This window comes from Spodoptera frugiperda, chromosome 28 (genome assembly GCF_023101765.2).
Source record: "Spodoptera frugiperda isolate SF20-4 chromosome 28, AGI-APGP_CSIRO_Sfru_2.0, whole genome shotgun sequence".
NCBI classification, from domain to species: domain Eukaryota; kingdom Metazoa; phylum Arthropoda; class Insecta; order Lepidoptera; family Noctuidae; genus Spodoptera; species Spodoptera frugiperda.
The window spans coordinates 3,906,089-3,921,208 of record NC_064239.1 but is presented as its reverse complement, the minus strand read 5'-3'; the positions used below and the strand labels follow the sequence as shown (position 1 = coordinate 3,921,208).

The following is a 15,120-nucleotide window of genomic DNA, read 5'->3' as shown; positions in this document are numbered from 1 at the left end:
GTTCCCGCCATGGGCGAGAGGGAAGTGTCAGACTCTTACTGACTAAAAATCATCTCGTTCCTACTACTTTTCGAGCCGGAGTCCCGGTAAATCCGCTAAATAGTCTACAGCTCTAGACCGGATCAGGCATATATCCTTTCATTTTCATCAGTTAGGTATACTATTTATAACACAAGTCATAATAATTACTCTTCATCATTTGAAAATCAAATTTTTGTCTACAAATATTTGCGACTTCTAGACCAGCTCCCCACTCTAATATCCCCAATCTACGTATACATAAACACAGGTGACTACTACACTATTGCCCTTATAACCTTTGAAATAATAATTTCGTGGCAGACTCTCTATATTGCGTTTGCAGAGCTATACAGATGTAGCGCATGACTCATTACGGCTCAAGAGATAAGCCGTTTGTTTACCACGAGCATTTATTTACCAGACGCTCATACAGGAAAGCTTACATGGAAAGTAATAAAAACAACATAAAAACGCCACCCATACATACACATATACACTAAAAGCTATACTTCCCCCAATAATTGTGTACTTGACGAACCAAAGTTTACGCGAAATTAATCTTTATGTCAAAGAGAGTGTAATGAGATCAGTGAATACGTTGCTGATCTTTGTTTGAGTAAATTAGTATACACTGTATACAGTACGGTTTAACTGCCTTCCAATGTCTCAGAATTAATTACTTAAGGGTGCCTTTCCATGAGAGATGTGCTATTTAGCTCTGCTGTGAAGATGTAATAGCTAAACTGTGAAAGTATGTGACGGTTTTTACTGATACTAAGCTATGTAGCTGTGCGAGGAAGATGTGATTGGTGAAAGCCAAACTCGGAAAGTTACATTGCTTCTTGCCGTTGGTAGGTTTTCAATCCGCACCTGCATGCATGAGAAACGGGCGTCTTAAAATTCCGGGCTACCACGGTATATACAATACGGAAAAAACATAACACATAAACCCGTTGATATGAAGAAAAATATATGATTACAGCGATGAATAAGGACTAGATAAGAGATAATATGATTGTATCCAAGTTCATTAGGCACATTCATTCACTGTTTACTTTCGCATCGGAATAATTTATTCCCGATAGAAGTCTCTGATTGGCTGTCTGGCTGATTGCTTACATACATCGCCTCTCATCTTTCTACTTAAGAGGGTTTGTAGCTTTTCCTAGTTTTTTGTTGCTTTAAGATTGTGTTGAAGGACTAGACTTTAACTAAATATTACTTACTTTCGTACTCAGAGTCATTCAATAGAACTGGGTAGTAGCAATTGTTTTCGATACAGATGACTAATTTGTAATACTAATAAAATTGTTCGTTGTCTTATTAATCAATCATTTTTTTGAGTGTGGTATATCATCCAATTACTTCTCCCGCCTTGGGCGAGGCGATATAGAGTGTCGGACTCTTACTGACTAAAAACCACGAGGTTCGATACCCCACGCGCCCCGCCGCCTTCTTAGCTAGCAAGTCAGCTTCGCAGAAGGAGGAAAAGACATCCCAGTCTTCCTCGCTCCACACCATGGCCTGAACCAACGCTAGACGCGAGAGCTCGCCGTCGCCAACCACATCCTTGAGGCGGCTTATAAATCAATCTTAGCAAGCATACTAGTAGTCTAGACTACCTGTGATTGATTGGTTCACGGCTATAAATTACGTACAGGCTTTTCATCGGCCTTGAGGTATGTACTACAGTTACATACTTAGGTACTTAATTTTGTCATATATGTAAAGCAAAGCGTTTCTGTCTATGTATCATTAGGTAAAATCAGGTACATATACTTTAATGTAACTTTCAAAAGATTTCGAATAGCAAACTGCAGGTACACTTTATTTTCTTTTGATTATTTGAAACTATAACGAAATTGTAGCCCAGTGTAAAAATAATATTTCCTGATGGTAAGTTAATTTCCCTAAAGTCCCTAAACAAACAGAAGTCTCCGTCAAACCACGTCATACGTGACCGCATACAAACACGTTACAAAAACAAACAAATATTTATATTCCAAGCAGAGCCGCGATATTTACCTAGTCACACGAATATAATCACGCACCCAGTGAACCGTCGCACCCATTGTTTGATACACGATTTACATACTTATATTGCCGAAGTTATTTTCTTATTTGAATTTACGTACACACAGGCCAAGTTTGACGTGTGAACGAGCGAAAATCACACCTCGAGTTTGAAATACCGAGCAACATTTCGATAGCAGTTAATATAAAATGTGTGATTGTGGAGCAAAATACGTGATCTAAGGAGGAGTAAACGAGGTTTGTACGCCAGATACCTTATTCAAAAACCTATATTAATTCAGAGCGGATCTCATTATAGCAATACGAAATTAAATTGGAGGCGTGTGATCATTCGTGCGACAGGCAACTGTGTTAGCTCTGCCCGTAATCACAAAGTTTACTTTGCACTAGACACGAGTATTTTTGTGTTTATTTAAATCGACTTGGCTACGTTAAAATGATGTTATGTTTCCAATGTAATCTACCTTCAGTTGTTATAAAAACTTGTGGCTTGCGTTGCGTTGTCTCGACAAATTGAATTTGAGAAAAAGTTCGCGTTGCCTTAAGAAATATTCCAGTTTCAAAGATTGAACGTGCTCGGAGACTTGTTTATGGATCGAGAAGATGACAAATGACGAACTATTGCAGAGCCGAGTAAAGAAGTATTATTCAACTATTTTTATTTTGTCTGTCATAGGAAAATCTCATTTATTGTAACTTTAATAAGAGGTGATCTTTTTTGTTTACAATTATATTGACATAAAATTCTACATTTATGGCAGAATGCCACATGGTACTATGATTACATATTTTAGGCAAATTTTTCGTTATGCCGAAAATTCCTAATAGATTTATGCCGATCTAAGAATCTTGTTGTTATCTCTTAGTATAATCTTGCACTAGCGTTACATAACATACATAACTTCACGCCTGTCTCCCATGAGGTAAAGCAGAGACTGATGACATAGATGACAATTTTTTATTTTAATGTCCGTCTGATAGATTGTTTTAATATATAACTCACGTATTTTTGACTTTCTCAACTTTCATACCCCGTCATCATCCCTATTGCTAAGGCACGTAATCTCAACATCAAAAAGGATACGTAAGTATACAAAAATATAAGTGTTACCTACAATTACCAAGCAACATAATATATTTGAAACAATACATAATATCTTAGTATTATTACGTGTGTTGAAGGAAAGCGCCCATCTAATTCGGTTAGTTAATGATTGCAATAACCAGATTTGGGCCGAGCGAAATGAATGCCACAACATTTCTTTTCCCTTGCGGCACGTTCGTTAAGGCTTATCACTTATATACCAACATATGTTATGTATGTGTGTATTTTCATTACGAACTAGAAGTATTCGTGTGTAGCTATTGAGAAAGAAGTGCTAGGTTCAGGTGAAAAAAAGATAGGAAACGTGTAAACATACTTGTTCCAAGTTTTTAAACATTATATTTGAAACATATAGATTGGAGCTGCGGGAGCCGCCGAGTCAACACCTCCTGAGGATGCTCCGTGGAGGAGCGACACATATGTCGAGTGGTATATATTGCATGTTATGTGTATGTTTTTATGTTGCACCTCTGCTGCATGAGCATTTAATTGCGGGCTGCACACCGCATGTTAAAAAATACATGTACCTATAAGCAGAATTAAAACTATTTGAATATTTTCAAGTGTTGTGGACACGTCCAGATGTATGCTATATCACATGCAGACTAAGAAAATTAAATTGTGGATTACATATATTCTGTCCCATGCAAGAATTTAAACCGATGCACTTATTGCAATAACTGGTCGTGATGCCGTAACGTTAACCGTACATTGTTGATGTATGAGTAACGTGTAACGTCACACCTTTTGTCTCCGAAGGTGTAGGCAAAGTTGCACATTACAGTATGTAATGCCAATGTACAATGTTCCCCCACTTTTCACCATTTGTTTTACAGTCCCATGTAAGGGGAGGGAGGGGTGAGCTTATTGCCATATGCTGGACACAATCTCCAGACTCCATGAGTCCATGATACTACAGAGAAGTTATCGAAAAACGAAGAAAGCCCAGTAATACTTAAGTATGTACGTAATGTACGAGTAAGTATTGTAATTAACCTGAATGGGGTATACATATACACTTGACTGAAAGGTTCAGAATATATTTAAAGGACTTCTGTGTGTAATAAATATCCTATTGTTAAAAGTTTATCGTTATACAAAATTTTATGCACATGTAATCAGCGGTTTCAAAATATTATAATCATATCAATGAAATATGTAATGAAGCAGGTGAATATTATTTGATTGACCCAAATAGTGTTGAATAATATCAGCATAATATCCAAACAGAATACGAAATGCTGCCCGAAACGCGAAATATATGAATAAGTTTTAAAACAATAAAATAAATCTGAATTAAAGGATGGGTGGATCATTGATATGTCGTGGTGGCCAGGTGGTTTAAGACGCGCGCTTGTTATGCATCAGAGTGCGAGTTCGAAACCTACCAATGGCTAGTATCAATGCGAGGTTTTCCGAGTTATATGTATTTTCTAAGATTATTTTAGACACCACTGACAAATGGTGAACGAACACATCATCTCGTGAAGAAATCTGGGCTTATAATTTCTAATTATAAGTTTGAAATCGCCAACCCGCATTGAGCAAGCGTAGTGATTAATGCTCAAACCTTCTCCGTGTATGAAGAGGCCTTTGGTCTGCAGTGGTCACTTATGGGCTGATGATGTGGATCATTGATCATGAATCTTGTCACAAAACAGCTGATTTAATTTGATTAGTTGATTAGTTTTTACCTCGGTGAGTGGACAGATAAAGCCGTTGGTAGACAATCGGTATAAGATTTTTTTATATTGTTGTTCACATACACATGACACCCAGACCCGAAACAACAATTTGTGGATCACACAAAGAGTTGCTCCGTGCGGGAATCAATCCGCTGCATGTTGCGCGGTAGCCGGTCGCCCTGTCACCGCACTATCCGTGCAGTCAAAAGTAAAAATATTGTGTCTATTTTTTAGTTCATATAGATTCTAAGAAATGCCAGCAACAATTTTATCCCGTAATATTCATATAAGGTAAATACATATATGAGAGACGAGAGTATATAGTGTTTGGTACTACTAGTTTATACCTTTATATTTGAATGTTTCACTATTTATCTATGAAAAGTAAATAGGTTAGCGGTTGGGACCATAATATATATTTTTCAATTTTTTAAAATAAAACGTCGCCACCCCTAATATTTTCTCCGTGTGTCGTGGGTGCATTTGCAAACATACAAAATTTCATATACAAATATCACTCAGACTCTACAACAATAATATTATGTGAACTACACAAAGTTGCTCGAAACCATGATACGTTGCACGGCAGCCAGTTGCCCAGCTACCGCGCCAACCGTACAATAATTTGTTTTTAATAAAATGTTTGTATGAGTGAGTGCGTCATTATGTATTTTATGGTATTACGCAAAATGTTATAATATGCATCTATGTCAATAATGTATTTTACCCTTTATTGTTATTATAAGATATTTGCACGCCCTGATAAATGAAAGACATAACGTGAGTCACTTTTATGTAAGATCTTGCATGCATGCATTATTTTAATTCTGGGTGCCTACACATGTTTTTAAGTGTGGGAGAGCTTTGCTTCAGCACGAATAGGCCGACTTGACTGGAGTGATACCACGGCCTCACCGAAAATCGACGTGAAACAACGCTTGCGTTGTGTTTCGTTGTGTGAGCGAGGTTACCGGAGGCGTAATTCCCCCCTTCCCAATCCCCGATTCCCCAACAACCCTTAAATTCCTAACCCCCAACGCACTTGTAACGCCTCTGGTGTTTCGAGTGTCCATAGGCGGCGGCGATTGCTTATCATGAGATGATGCATCTGGTCGCTCAATAAAAAAAATATATAAAATTTCTTATTCTTATTAAATCACTTGTTCGCTTCCATTACTATAAACCAGGTATAAATTATCTTGAGTGTTACGAAATCTTTTATAAAACAGTAGGAAACTTGGTTAACTGTCCTGCAAGACAAATCGATGTCTCGTATTCGATAAAGATCAAAGTGACGCTCCTTCAGTCACCTTGCCCAATTTAAACGGGAAATTTCCGCGTGGGACAATCTTTTATCAATCCAGAATTAGATCTTATATTTGATTCAATTGTTATTTGATGTCGGTCATCGGATTGACGATTGACGAGGGTAAACGTGTATTTTTTGTTATTTATCTAAAAGCTTTAGTTCATTGTTGGAAATCCTCATCATTTTATTTAACACCGAACAATATTTTTGTAGGAATCGAATTTAAATCAGATTATATATGGGATCAATCAACAAAATTGGAAGCACTTGATTTAGTACAGTTATATAAATAAATGTATCACCCTTAAAAGAACTAAAAAATATTACGCTGTGCAAACTGACTCTACCCACAAAATAGTGGAAAAAATCCCAACAGTATGTCAAAGCATTTTTCCAGACGTCGGGCTCAAAAATCCATCAGCTTTCATCCCTAGAAGTCTGCACGTCACTCAAATGTAGCTTGGATAAAATTAAAGAGGAATAGTCCGTCATAGCTTTGACTGTTGGTTGACGGATAATTAGTAAAGGACATAATGTTATCTATGTATGCATACACAGTCCGTCAAGCTACAATGCAGGCGAAAAATGACAGCATTTATATAAAATAATTAAAGTATTTTCAATTTTCAGTCGCCGTTTTGAGAGACTGTCCTCCTGTTGCACGTGTAGCACTAAGTACAACTATGCATTGTGGATTGTTTTTGGACGGCTAGTATATATATTTTTGTGAAATTGTACACTAACACAATGTCTGGATGAAGTTTCTATTCTAGTAATTGACGAAAACCAGATGCGTAACTTGTGAGTTGCCGGTCTTTTGAAGGTTAGGAATTTGAAGATTATTGGGGACTTGAGGATTGGGAAGGGGAGTAATTGGTCTTTCGTTAACCTCAGTCACACGACGATACACAATGCAAGCGTTGTTTCACGCCGGTTTTCTGTGACACCGTGGTATCACTCCGATTGATCGATAAAAAAAAATAAACTTTGTATACTATTATAATTTTCATAACTACTATAATATTATACCAGTTATAGTTACTTGCAGATGTAAGTTCATCACCATAAATAAAATTGAAATGCTGTTTTTGTCATTTTATTAACTGCATTTATGCGCCACATGACACTAATTTGAAAAAATAAATCATTTTCAAAACTTATTTTATATTTTTTAACCATGGTAACACAAGAAGTGTTACTACATTTTTCGTCTTATCTATCTAAAAAATTGGAAAAGGAATTAACCCATCTACAATAAATTAACCAATTTCTTTCAAACAAAAGTAGTCTTTAAATATTGGAAATAACGTCTATAATTGAGTAATAAGGGTGGATAAGGGAGTTCACTGGTGGCCCTTTGGCCGTTTAATAAAACGTATTATTGAGTAGGTACTTAAATCGAAGTGGTAAAATAGCGCTAGTGTCGTTTTAGGGCTTATTGCAAGCGGAAACTTTTAATCGGTACAAAAAAAAAAAAAATTTGGACTACACACTACGAAAAACTAAAAGGTCTTATTTAAGAAACTATATTTAACCCAAATTAGTCGAGTCTTCAACTAAATTCAACTACATTTATAGAAATTCAGATAAAAATTACAAGATAAAAACATGTTACAGACATGGTGAATTTTAATTTAGTTATTGTATTTTTTTTTCAAATTAAACAAACTGGTATGTTAATGATGTCTGGCATTACGAGTATTTACAATGTCTGGTAACTATCTGCGTAATTGTTTATTTTTTAATGCAGCTGACTGTTTGACATAGGTACATGACATTAGTGTGTACCTAGGGTTTATTATATACTGCTGTTAAGGTGCGTCTACGCTAGACGAACCGAGCACGAGCGGAGTAAGAGGCGAACGAAATTCGTCTAGTGTGGACCAACTTACAAGCCCCGAACGAGCGCGCTGCGAGCATTTCGTTCGTGGTCAGCTGCGTTCCGCCTGTTGTCGGTTTTAAGGTCGATTTACATCAAACGAACATAGAGCTAGAGCTAGAACAAGAGCATTCTTTCGTAATCTTTTAGTGTAAACGAAAGCTAGATGTATCGATTTACATCAAACGAACATAGAGCTAGAACAAGAGCATTCTTTCGTAATCTTTTAGTGTAAACGAAAGCTAGATGTATCGATTTACATCAAACGAACATAGAGCTAGAGCTAGAACACTAAAACGCTTTGATGAGACCGCTCAGTGGCGCGAGCACGTCCGAACACGCTAGAACGCTCTAAGCAACTGTTCGCGCGCTCTTGCGCCGTTTACATCAAGCGAGCGAGCATTCTTAGAATATTCCATAGAATCTTTGCGAACGCACTAAGAACAACGAAGGAATGCTCTACGCCTGTTTACACTAGAAGAATTAGCTGTAGTGGGGATAGAATGAGCATTCGCTCGTTTGATGTAAATCAACCTTTTGACGAACACAAAGGGATTTGCTTCGCGCTCGCGCAAAGGGATGTGCGTTGGTTCGTCCACACTTGACGCCGCGAACGACGAAGTCGAGAATGGCTCCGCCTGTGCTTCGCTCGTGCTCAGTTCGTCTAGTCTAGACGCACCTTCAAGCTACACAATTTTTGAAATATGTTCTCAATAACATTGCACGTATTTACAATGTCTGGAAACTATCTGCGTAATTATTTATTTTTTATGCAGCTGACTGTTTGACATAGGTACATGACATTGGTGTGTACCTAGGGTTTATTAGGTATATAGTGTTGTTAGGTAACACAGTTTTTGAATTATGTTCTCAATAACATTACGCTTATTTACAATGTCTGGCAACTACCTGCGTAATTGTTTATTTTTTTATGCAGCTGACTGTTTGACATAGGTACATGACATTGGTGTGTACCTAGGGTTTATTAGGTATATAGTGTTGTTAGGTAACACAGTTTTTGAAATATGTTCTCAATAACATTACGCGTATTTACAATGTCTGGCAACTATATGCGTATTTATTTATTTTTTTATGCAGCTGACTGTTTGACATAGGTACATGACATTGATGTGTACCTAGGGTTTATTAGGTATATAGTGTTGTTAGGTAACACAGTTTTTGAAATAATATGTTCTAAATAACATTACGCGTATTTACATTGTCTGGTAACTATCTGCGTAATTATTTATTTTTTATGCAGCTGGCTGTTTGACATAGGTACATGACATTGGTGTGTACCTAGGGTTTATTATATAGTGTTGTTAGGTAACACAGTTTTTGAAATATGTTCTCAATAACATTACGCGTATTTACAATGTCTGGCAACTATCTGCGTAATTATTTATTTTTTATGCAGCTGGCTGTTTGACATAGGTACATGACATTGGTGTGTACCTAGGGTTTATTATATAGTGTTGTTAGGTAACACAGTTTTTGAAATAATATGTTCTAAATAACATTACGCGTATTTACAATGTCTGGCAACTACCTGCGTAATTATTTATTTTTTATGCAGGTGGCTGTTTGACTTATGTGACACATTGATGTTTACCTTAGGTACGTTTGGTACATAGGTACATAGGTAGGTATTATTTGGAACATATTTAAAAATTATGTTACCTAACAACAGTATATAATAAACCTTAGGTAAACATCAATGTCATGGACCTAAGTGTGGGAGAGCCATGCTTCGGCACGAAATTGGCTGACGCAACCGGAGTGATACCACGGCCTCACCGAAAACCGACGTGAAACAGCGTTTGCGTTGCGTTTCGTTGTGTAAGTGAGGTTACTGCAGGTTCAATTCCCTCCTTCCTAATCTACCCAATCCCCAATTCCCTAAGAACCCTTAAATTCCTAACCCCCAAAAGGCCAGCGACGCACTTGTAACGCCTCTGGTGTTTCAAGTGTCAATGGGCGGTGGCGATTGCTTACCATAAAGTGATACTTCTGTTCATTTATCGGCGTGTTCCATAAAAAAAATGTAATATGGAATGATAAATTCTGAGTCAACTGCTTTAGTTTGGGAAATGATGTCATTTTTAGACAAATCAAATACTCTGAATAAAATGTTCACTTTACTTTTTGCACACGATTTTTCACCATCATGTTGATCAGCCAGGATCTCTTATTAAACAACATCGTCTGTGTACTCATGATTTGGGGTGCTCATAGCATCCCGCGCGAATGATCGAGGTTTATTAAAATATACAAAAACTAGATATTGGTAGTTATATAACTACCAATATCTAGTTTTTGGATCAATTGAATATTATTAAGTGAATATTCAGAGTAAAGTTTTTGTAGGTTGCAACTAAATAATTAAATGGAATTGAAAGCTTTCATTAAGTATGTATCTTTATTATATATCCTTTAGCCATTTTAATTGTCTGAATGACCACACATTTCTATTCTATTTCTAAATTTTGACTACTAACATTATTATATCTGTGGCGACACATTGACAAGTGACACCTCGCCTGGTCGGAGGATCCTCCTTTTCTTAGGGAACTTTACTCGCTGTTCCCTAAATATCTATTGATATCCTCTATTTTGTCTTGATTTTATGTCAGTGTCTATTGTACCTGCCAGTGTATAGTCTACAGATCGAACACTTTATGTAAACAGAAAAACTCTGTGTCCCTTCAGGAACATATGGTTAGGTATTAATAATCTGACCACGGCTTTACGGCACGGGATAAAAAAATACACTATGTGTTATTCCAAACTATAATCTACCCCTAATCCTTCAGTCGTTTTGACGTAACTGAGTAACAAACATATTATACCCAAATTTACCATTTCTAATATTAGTAAGATAATATTGTCTACGAAAATTGTATAGGTAGGCTTTTACGTATTTTTATTTTAAGCCTCGTTGAATATCTTTCATTCATCATCATTTACCCATTAAAATATTCACAAATATTACTAATCAGGAATGATTGTCACTTTCAAGACACTTTTGTACTAGAATAATGCTAGAAGTTAGGATAGGTAGCAATTGACAAAAAAAAAAAAAACCTAGATTAGTCATAAAATAACATTCAATTCACATTTGTTTAGTAATATTCATTACTTTTCTATTATAAAATAGTAGATAAAAGTATTTTTATTTTCACAAAAGAATTGTTCAATATTGACACAGTTGATCCTTAATGAATATTCATGTACCTACAGAGTGATCATTTTTGGAAAGTTTTAACGTAAGTGACATAAAACATAATAATTAACATTAGGGACCAGTTTCCTTACCACGAGTTTGCTTTATGCTAAAAGTAATCGAAACGAGATCTCGTCCGGCGCTCTGATTGGTTTATTTATTCGAGCCGGTCGCCGCTAAAAGCTGCATGGAAGATTATTCTTCATGGGACAAGCCCACCATAACCTCCTTTAACCGCAGCAACTCCTATAAGCCAGGATTTACAGTAGATACAATCCTGAAACCACCGGAACACTGAAGTCCGTCGCGTCCCAGATACATGAATGACTGTCTGGATCCCGGGACGAAATAAATCAGAAGATATTATTAGAGAAGAAAAAAATACGGTGAATTTAATGCAGGAGACAGAATAAATAGAGGCACAAAAGAGACTGCATAACTGGAAGAAGTCTAATCACCAAGCACCACGGAAATGTGACTAAAAACTAAGTGGGTCCTATGTGTGAGCTGTTATACTTGCTTCCAATAATAGGTAACATATGGGAAAAGCCTGCATGAGAGTGGTGAAAGTCAAGATTGAAATTTTGCATTAGTGTGTCTATCAGTGAAGCTTATCACTCATTAGGGAGAATGAGCCAGATACACCATCATTACTCTTGTTACAAAATTATTGTAGCCTTTTCCGATAAGGAATATAAACATCCAGGATTGATAAAATTATATTATAGAAGGTCTCTAGTTTTTAAAATAAGATTTGTCTCGTGTTTGTGTATGAAGTTTAACGTTGGTAGAACACGATGTCTAATGAGTTTATTATGATTTAATGGGATAGGGATGTAAATGAACAGATAGTTTACCTGATGGTAAGCAATCGGTGGCGCTCACGTTAATTTCACACATACACATCATCAGCCTATAAGTGGCCACTGCTGGCCAAAGGCTTTTCACACGGAGAAGGTTTGAACATTAATTACGTTTGCTTAATGCGGGTTGGCGATTTCAAAATTATAAGCACAGTTTTTCTTACGATATTTTCCTTTACCGTTTATCAGCGGTGTTTCAATAATCTTCGAAAATTGTATAGAATATAACTCGAAAAACCCGCACTTTCAAGCATGAAAAGCGGGCATCTTGAACCTCTGTGCCACCACGACAAATTGCATGTTAATTTGCTAGAGATCCCTTCTTCACATAATGTTCTTTGTCCTAATATATACGGCATAACGATTTTCGCACAATTTGTTTTGCCATAATAATATTTTAGAAAATTTTTTAGGCATACTTTTTACATGTTGGCATAATCATCTTAAAGATTTGTTTGGGCATAAATTTGATTCACATAACGTTAGTAGTCCTAATAACTATTAGCTTAACATTAATGGCATAATGACTTATGTAGGAAATGGTGGTGGTGAACTTGTACTGTACATACATAATTCTGGCCAAACAAATTTGCTATAGTTTGTGTAACAATTAAATAATATTGTTAATTACTATGTTATCGGCTTACTCACGTAATTGTTTGACGAGGAACTCGACTAGTTTCACACACGACGCGGCGATTGTCGCGGAATGCTGCTCATGAATATGAGCCTCTAGCATGGCTTGAAACTAGTCGAGTTCCTCGTCAAACAATTTCGTGAATAAGCCGATAACATAGTAATTAATTTAGTATGTCTCACGAAAGTTACAATAAAATAATATTGTTGGTTAAAAATGTAATATGTTGTGGAATAAAAGTTAGTAACAGAACCGAATTACTACAAAACCAACTCCACGTAGTCTTGTACGTCCTACCACTATAGATAGCGTAATTTAAAATCACGTAGGTGCGAGGCGGCCCGCGGGCTGAGGAGCAGGCGGCTGCGAGCGAGCAGCCGCGGCTCTGGTGGAAAAGCACTCAAATCTAGCTAAACTGATAATTCAAGTATACTTGTACTAGTACGACGTGTAACAAAATACCCATATACATCAAGAAGCGCTGATTAAAACAAGGTTGATTAGAGTCTCTACACGAAATTTCAGCTCAAAATACGTTTAAAAATTTTTTGTACCAAATACTTGATATCGCATGGTTCTTAATTTTAAATCATACAAACGTGTTATAACACTACAGGGATCATCCGCTAATATTACGAAACATTTATTCTGTCAATCTGATCGCCTAGTACCTGTCTACCTAATTTTGAATCACGCGGCGACGCGATTTGAAAAATTCATTAACTTGGTACCATGAAAAAATGAGTTTAAAAAGTCCTTACCGTATCGTTTGTTATGTTATCTAGAAGCCGTGTACTTGATATGTATACCCCCTTTTTGTTACACGTTGTATAGTTTAAAATATGGCAATCGACCAGACAGAGAAAAAAAAGAGTGATTAATCATAATCGCCATTAACATAATTATAAGTCACAAGACGGCTTCTGTAGACAAAGACCTCCCCCAATAACTTCCAGATAGGCCAGTTGGCCTGATGGAGCCTAGTATTTTATGATGCATATAAGAACCTAATCACGAATTAATTAATTATGTAATGTGTGGTAGATATAATATTTTACAATCTTGACACAGTTCGTACGAATCTATTAAATGTATTAACAAAAGATATCTCAAAAATGCATCTTAACATTAGGAGAGTAAGTACACTACTAATAATAGATGTTTGTATATAGCAAAACACTATTATACTTTTCTATGTTACTCATCTCCCTCCCACATCAGTCCGTGGTACTACGGTACAACATACCATACCTATCTATTTATTGGTAACCGTATCATAGCCATCGGTTAAACGACTAATTAAAAACAATCACCCTGTACCTATGAATTTCTTTAAATACAATACAACATAGGTAAGTAGCTATATCGAAATGTCAACTTAAGTTCAGCATAAAAAGGAAATTTTTCACACTAAGGCAAGTAGTGTTAATACTACAGAGCTGAGAGTAACTTCAGTAGTTCAACATAAAAAAAAATCCATCAAAATGGCTCAGATCATTTGGACAGCCGCAGTCGTCCTTTTAGGTAAGTTTTACATAATATATTTTTTATTTAAATATCTCTTCACTTCGTTCAAAACATATTGTATCCGTTCTTAATTCCTTTCTTAATAAGCACCTGTGATATGACTAGTTACATGACTAGTTTTGTTGGATAGAACTTAAAAAGTTAGTAGCCAAACACCCCTACGCGGATCCTATACAATCAAAATATAATTATATTTTATTAAAATACAGTTCCATCTTATCCTGTCTTTCGAAAAAAATATTGCTATGTCATTTTAATATTAAGTTTCGCTGAAATAATTTTGAATTTTACAGCTATTCTGCAGAGCACGCGAGGCATGACTCTCAAAGGTTATAATGGGTAAGTCTAACCTCAATCACATCACAATCCTGCCCTTTTTATATATCATTGATTATTAGATTATAATGCTATTCTTTACCCACCTGTTGAAATATTAAATAATCGTCAGTCTTACTTTTTTAATTGCCAACTATAAAAAATCGACTTCAAAACACCAAAGACAAAAAAGTGCTAACTAAAAAGCTGAAAGCCCGCCAGGCATGATCACCTCGCCTGGTCGGAGGATCGTCCTGTTCTTAGGGAACTTTAATACTAGTTATTTTATTTTATTTCCTTTTAGTTTTATTATTTTTATATTTTGATATATTTAGTGTCACTCTCACAGTAAATCCCCTCTATCAAACTGAAATCCATCGAGTCGTTCAGGCTAGGGAGGGAGCAATATTCGAATTTGGCGCCAAAAATCCGCCATTTTGTTTTTTTATTATTTTGATATATCCAGTGTCACTCTCACAGTAAATACGAATCTAACGACACCTCTCAAGCCAAAATCCATCA

At 36.1% G+C, this 15,120-nt stretch overlaps 1 protein-coding gene across 4 annotated transcripts in view; it reads left to right on the top strand.

Moving 5' to 3' along the window:
• The first annotated feature begins 2,163 nt into the window (after positions 1–2,163).
• Positions 2,164–15,120, top strand: part of LOC118265574 (phospholipase A1-like) — a 33,105-nt gene continuing 20,148 nt past the window's right edge. For 3 of the 4 annotated variants that reach the window (XM_050706101.1, XM_050706100.1, XM_035578516.2), the window contains exons 1-2: positions 14,133–14,280; positions 14,577–14,622. In XM_050706101.1, the coding sequence (XP_050562058.1) occupies positions 14,241–14,280; positions 14,577–14,622 (86 nt within the window). In that variant the 5' untranslated portion in view covers positions 14,133–14,240. Of the gene's footprint in view, positions 2,293–14,132; positions 14,281–14,576; positions 14,623–15,120 lie in introns of those variants that run through there. The other variant, XM_050706102.1, reaches the window with a different exon arrangement.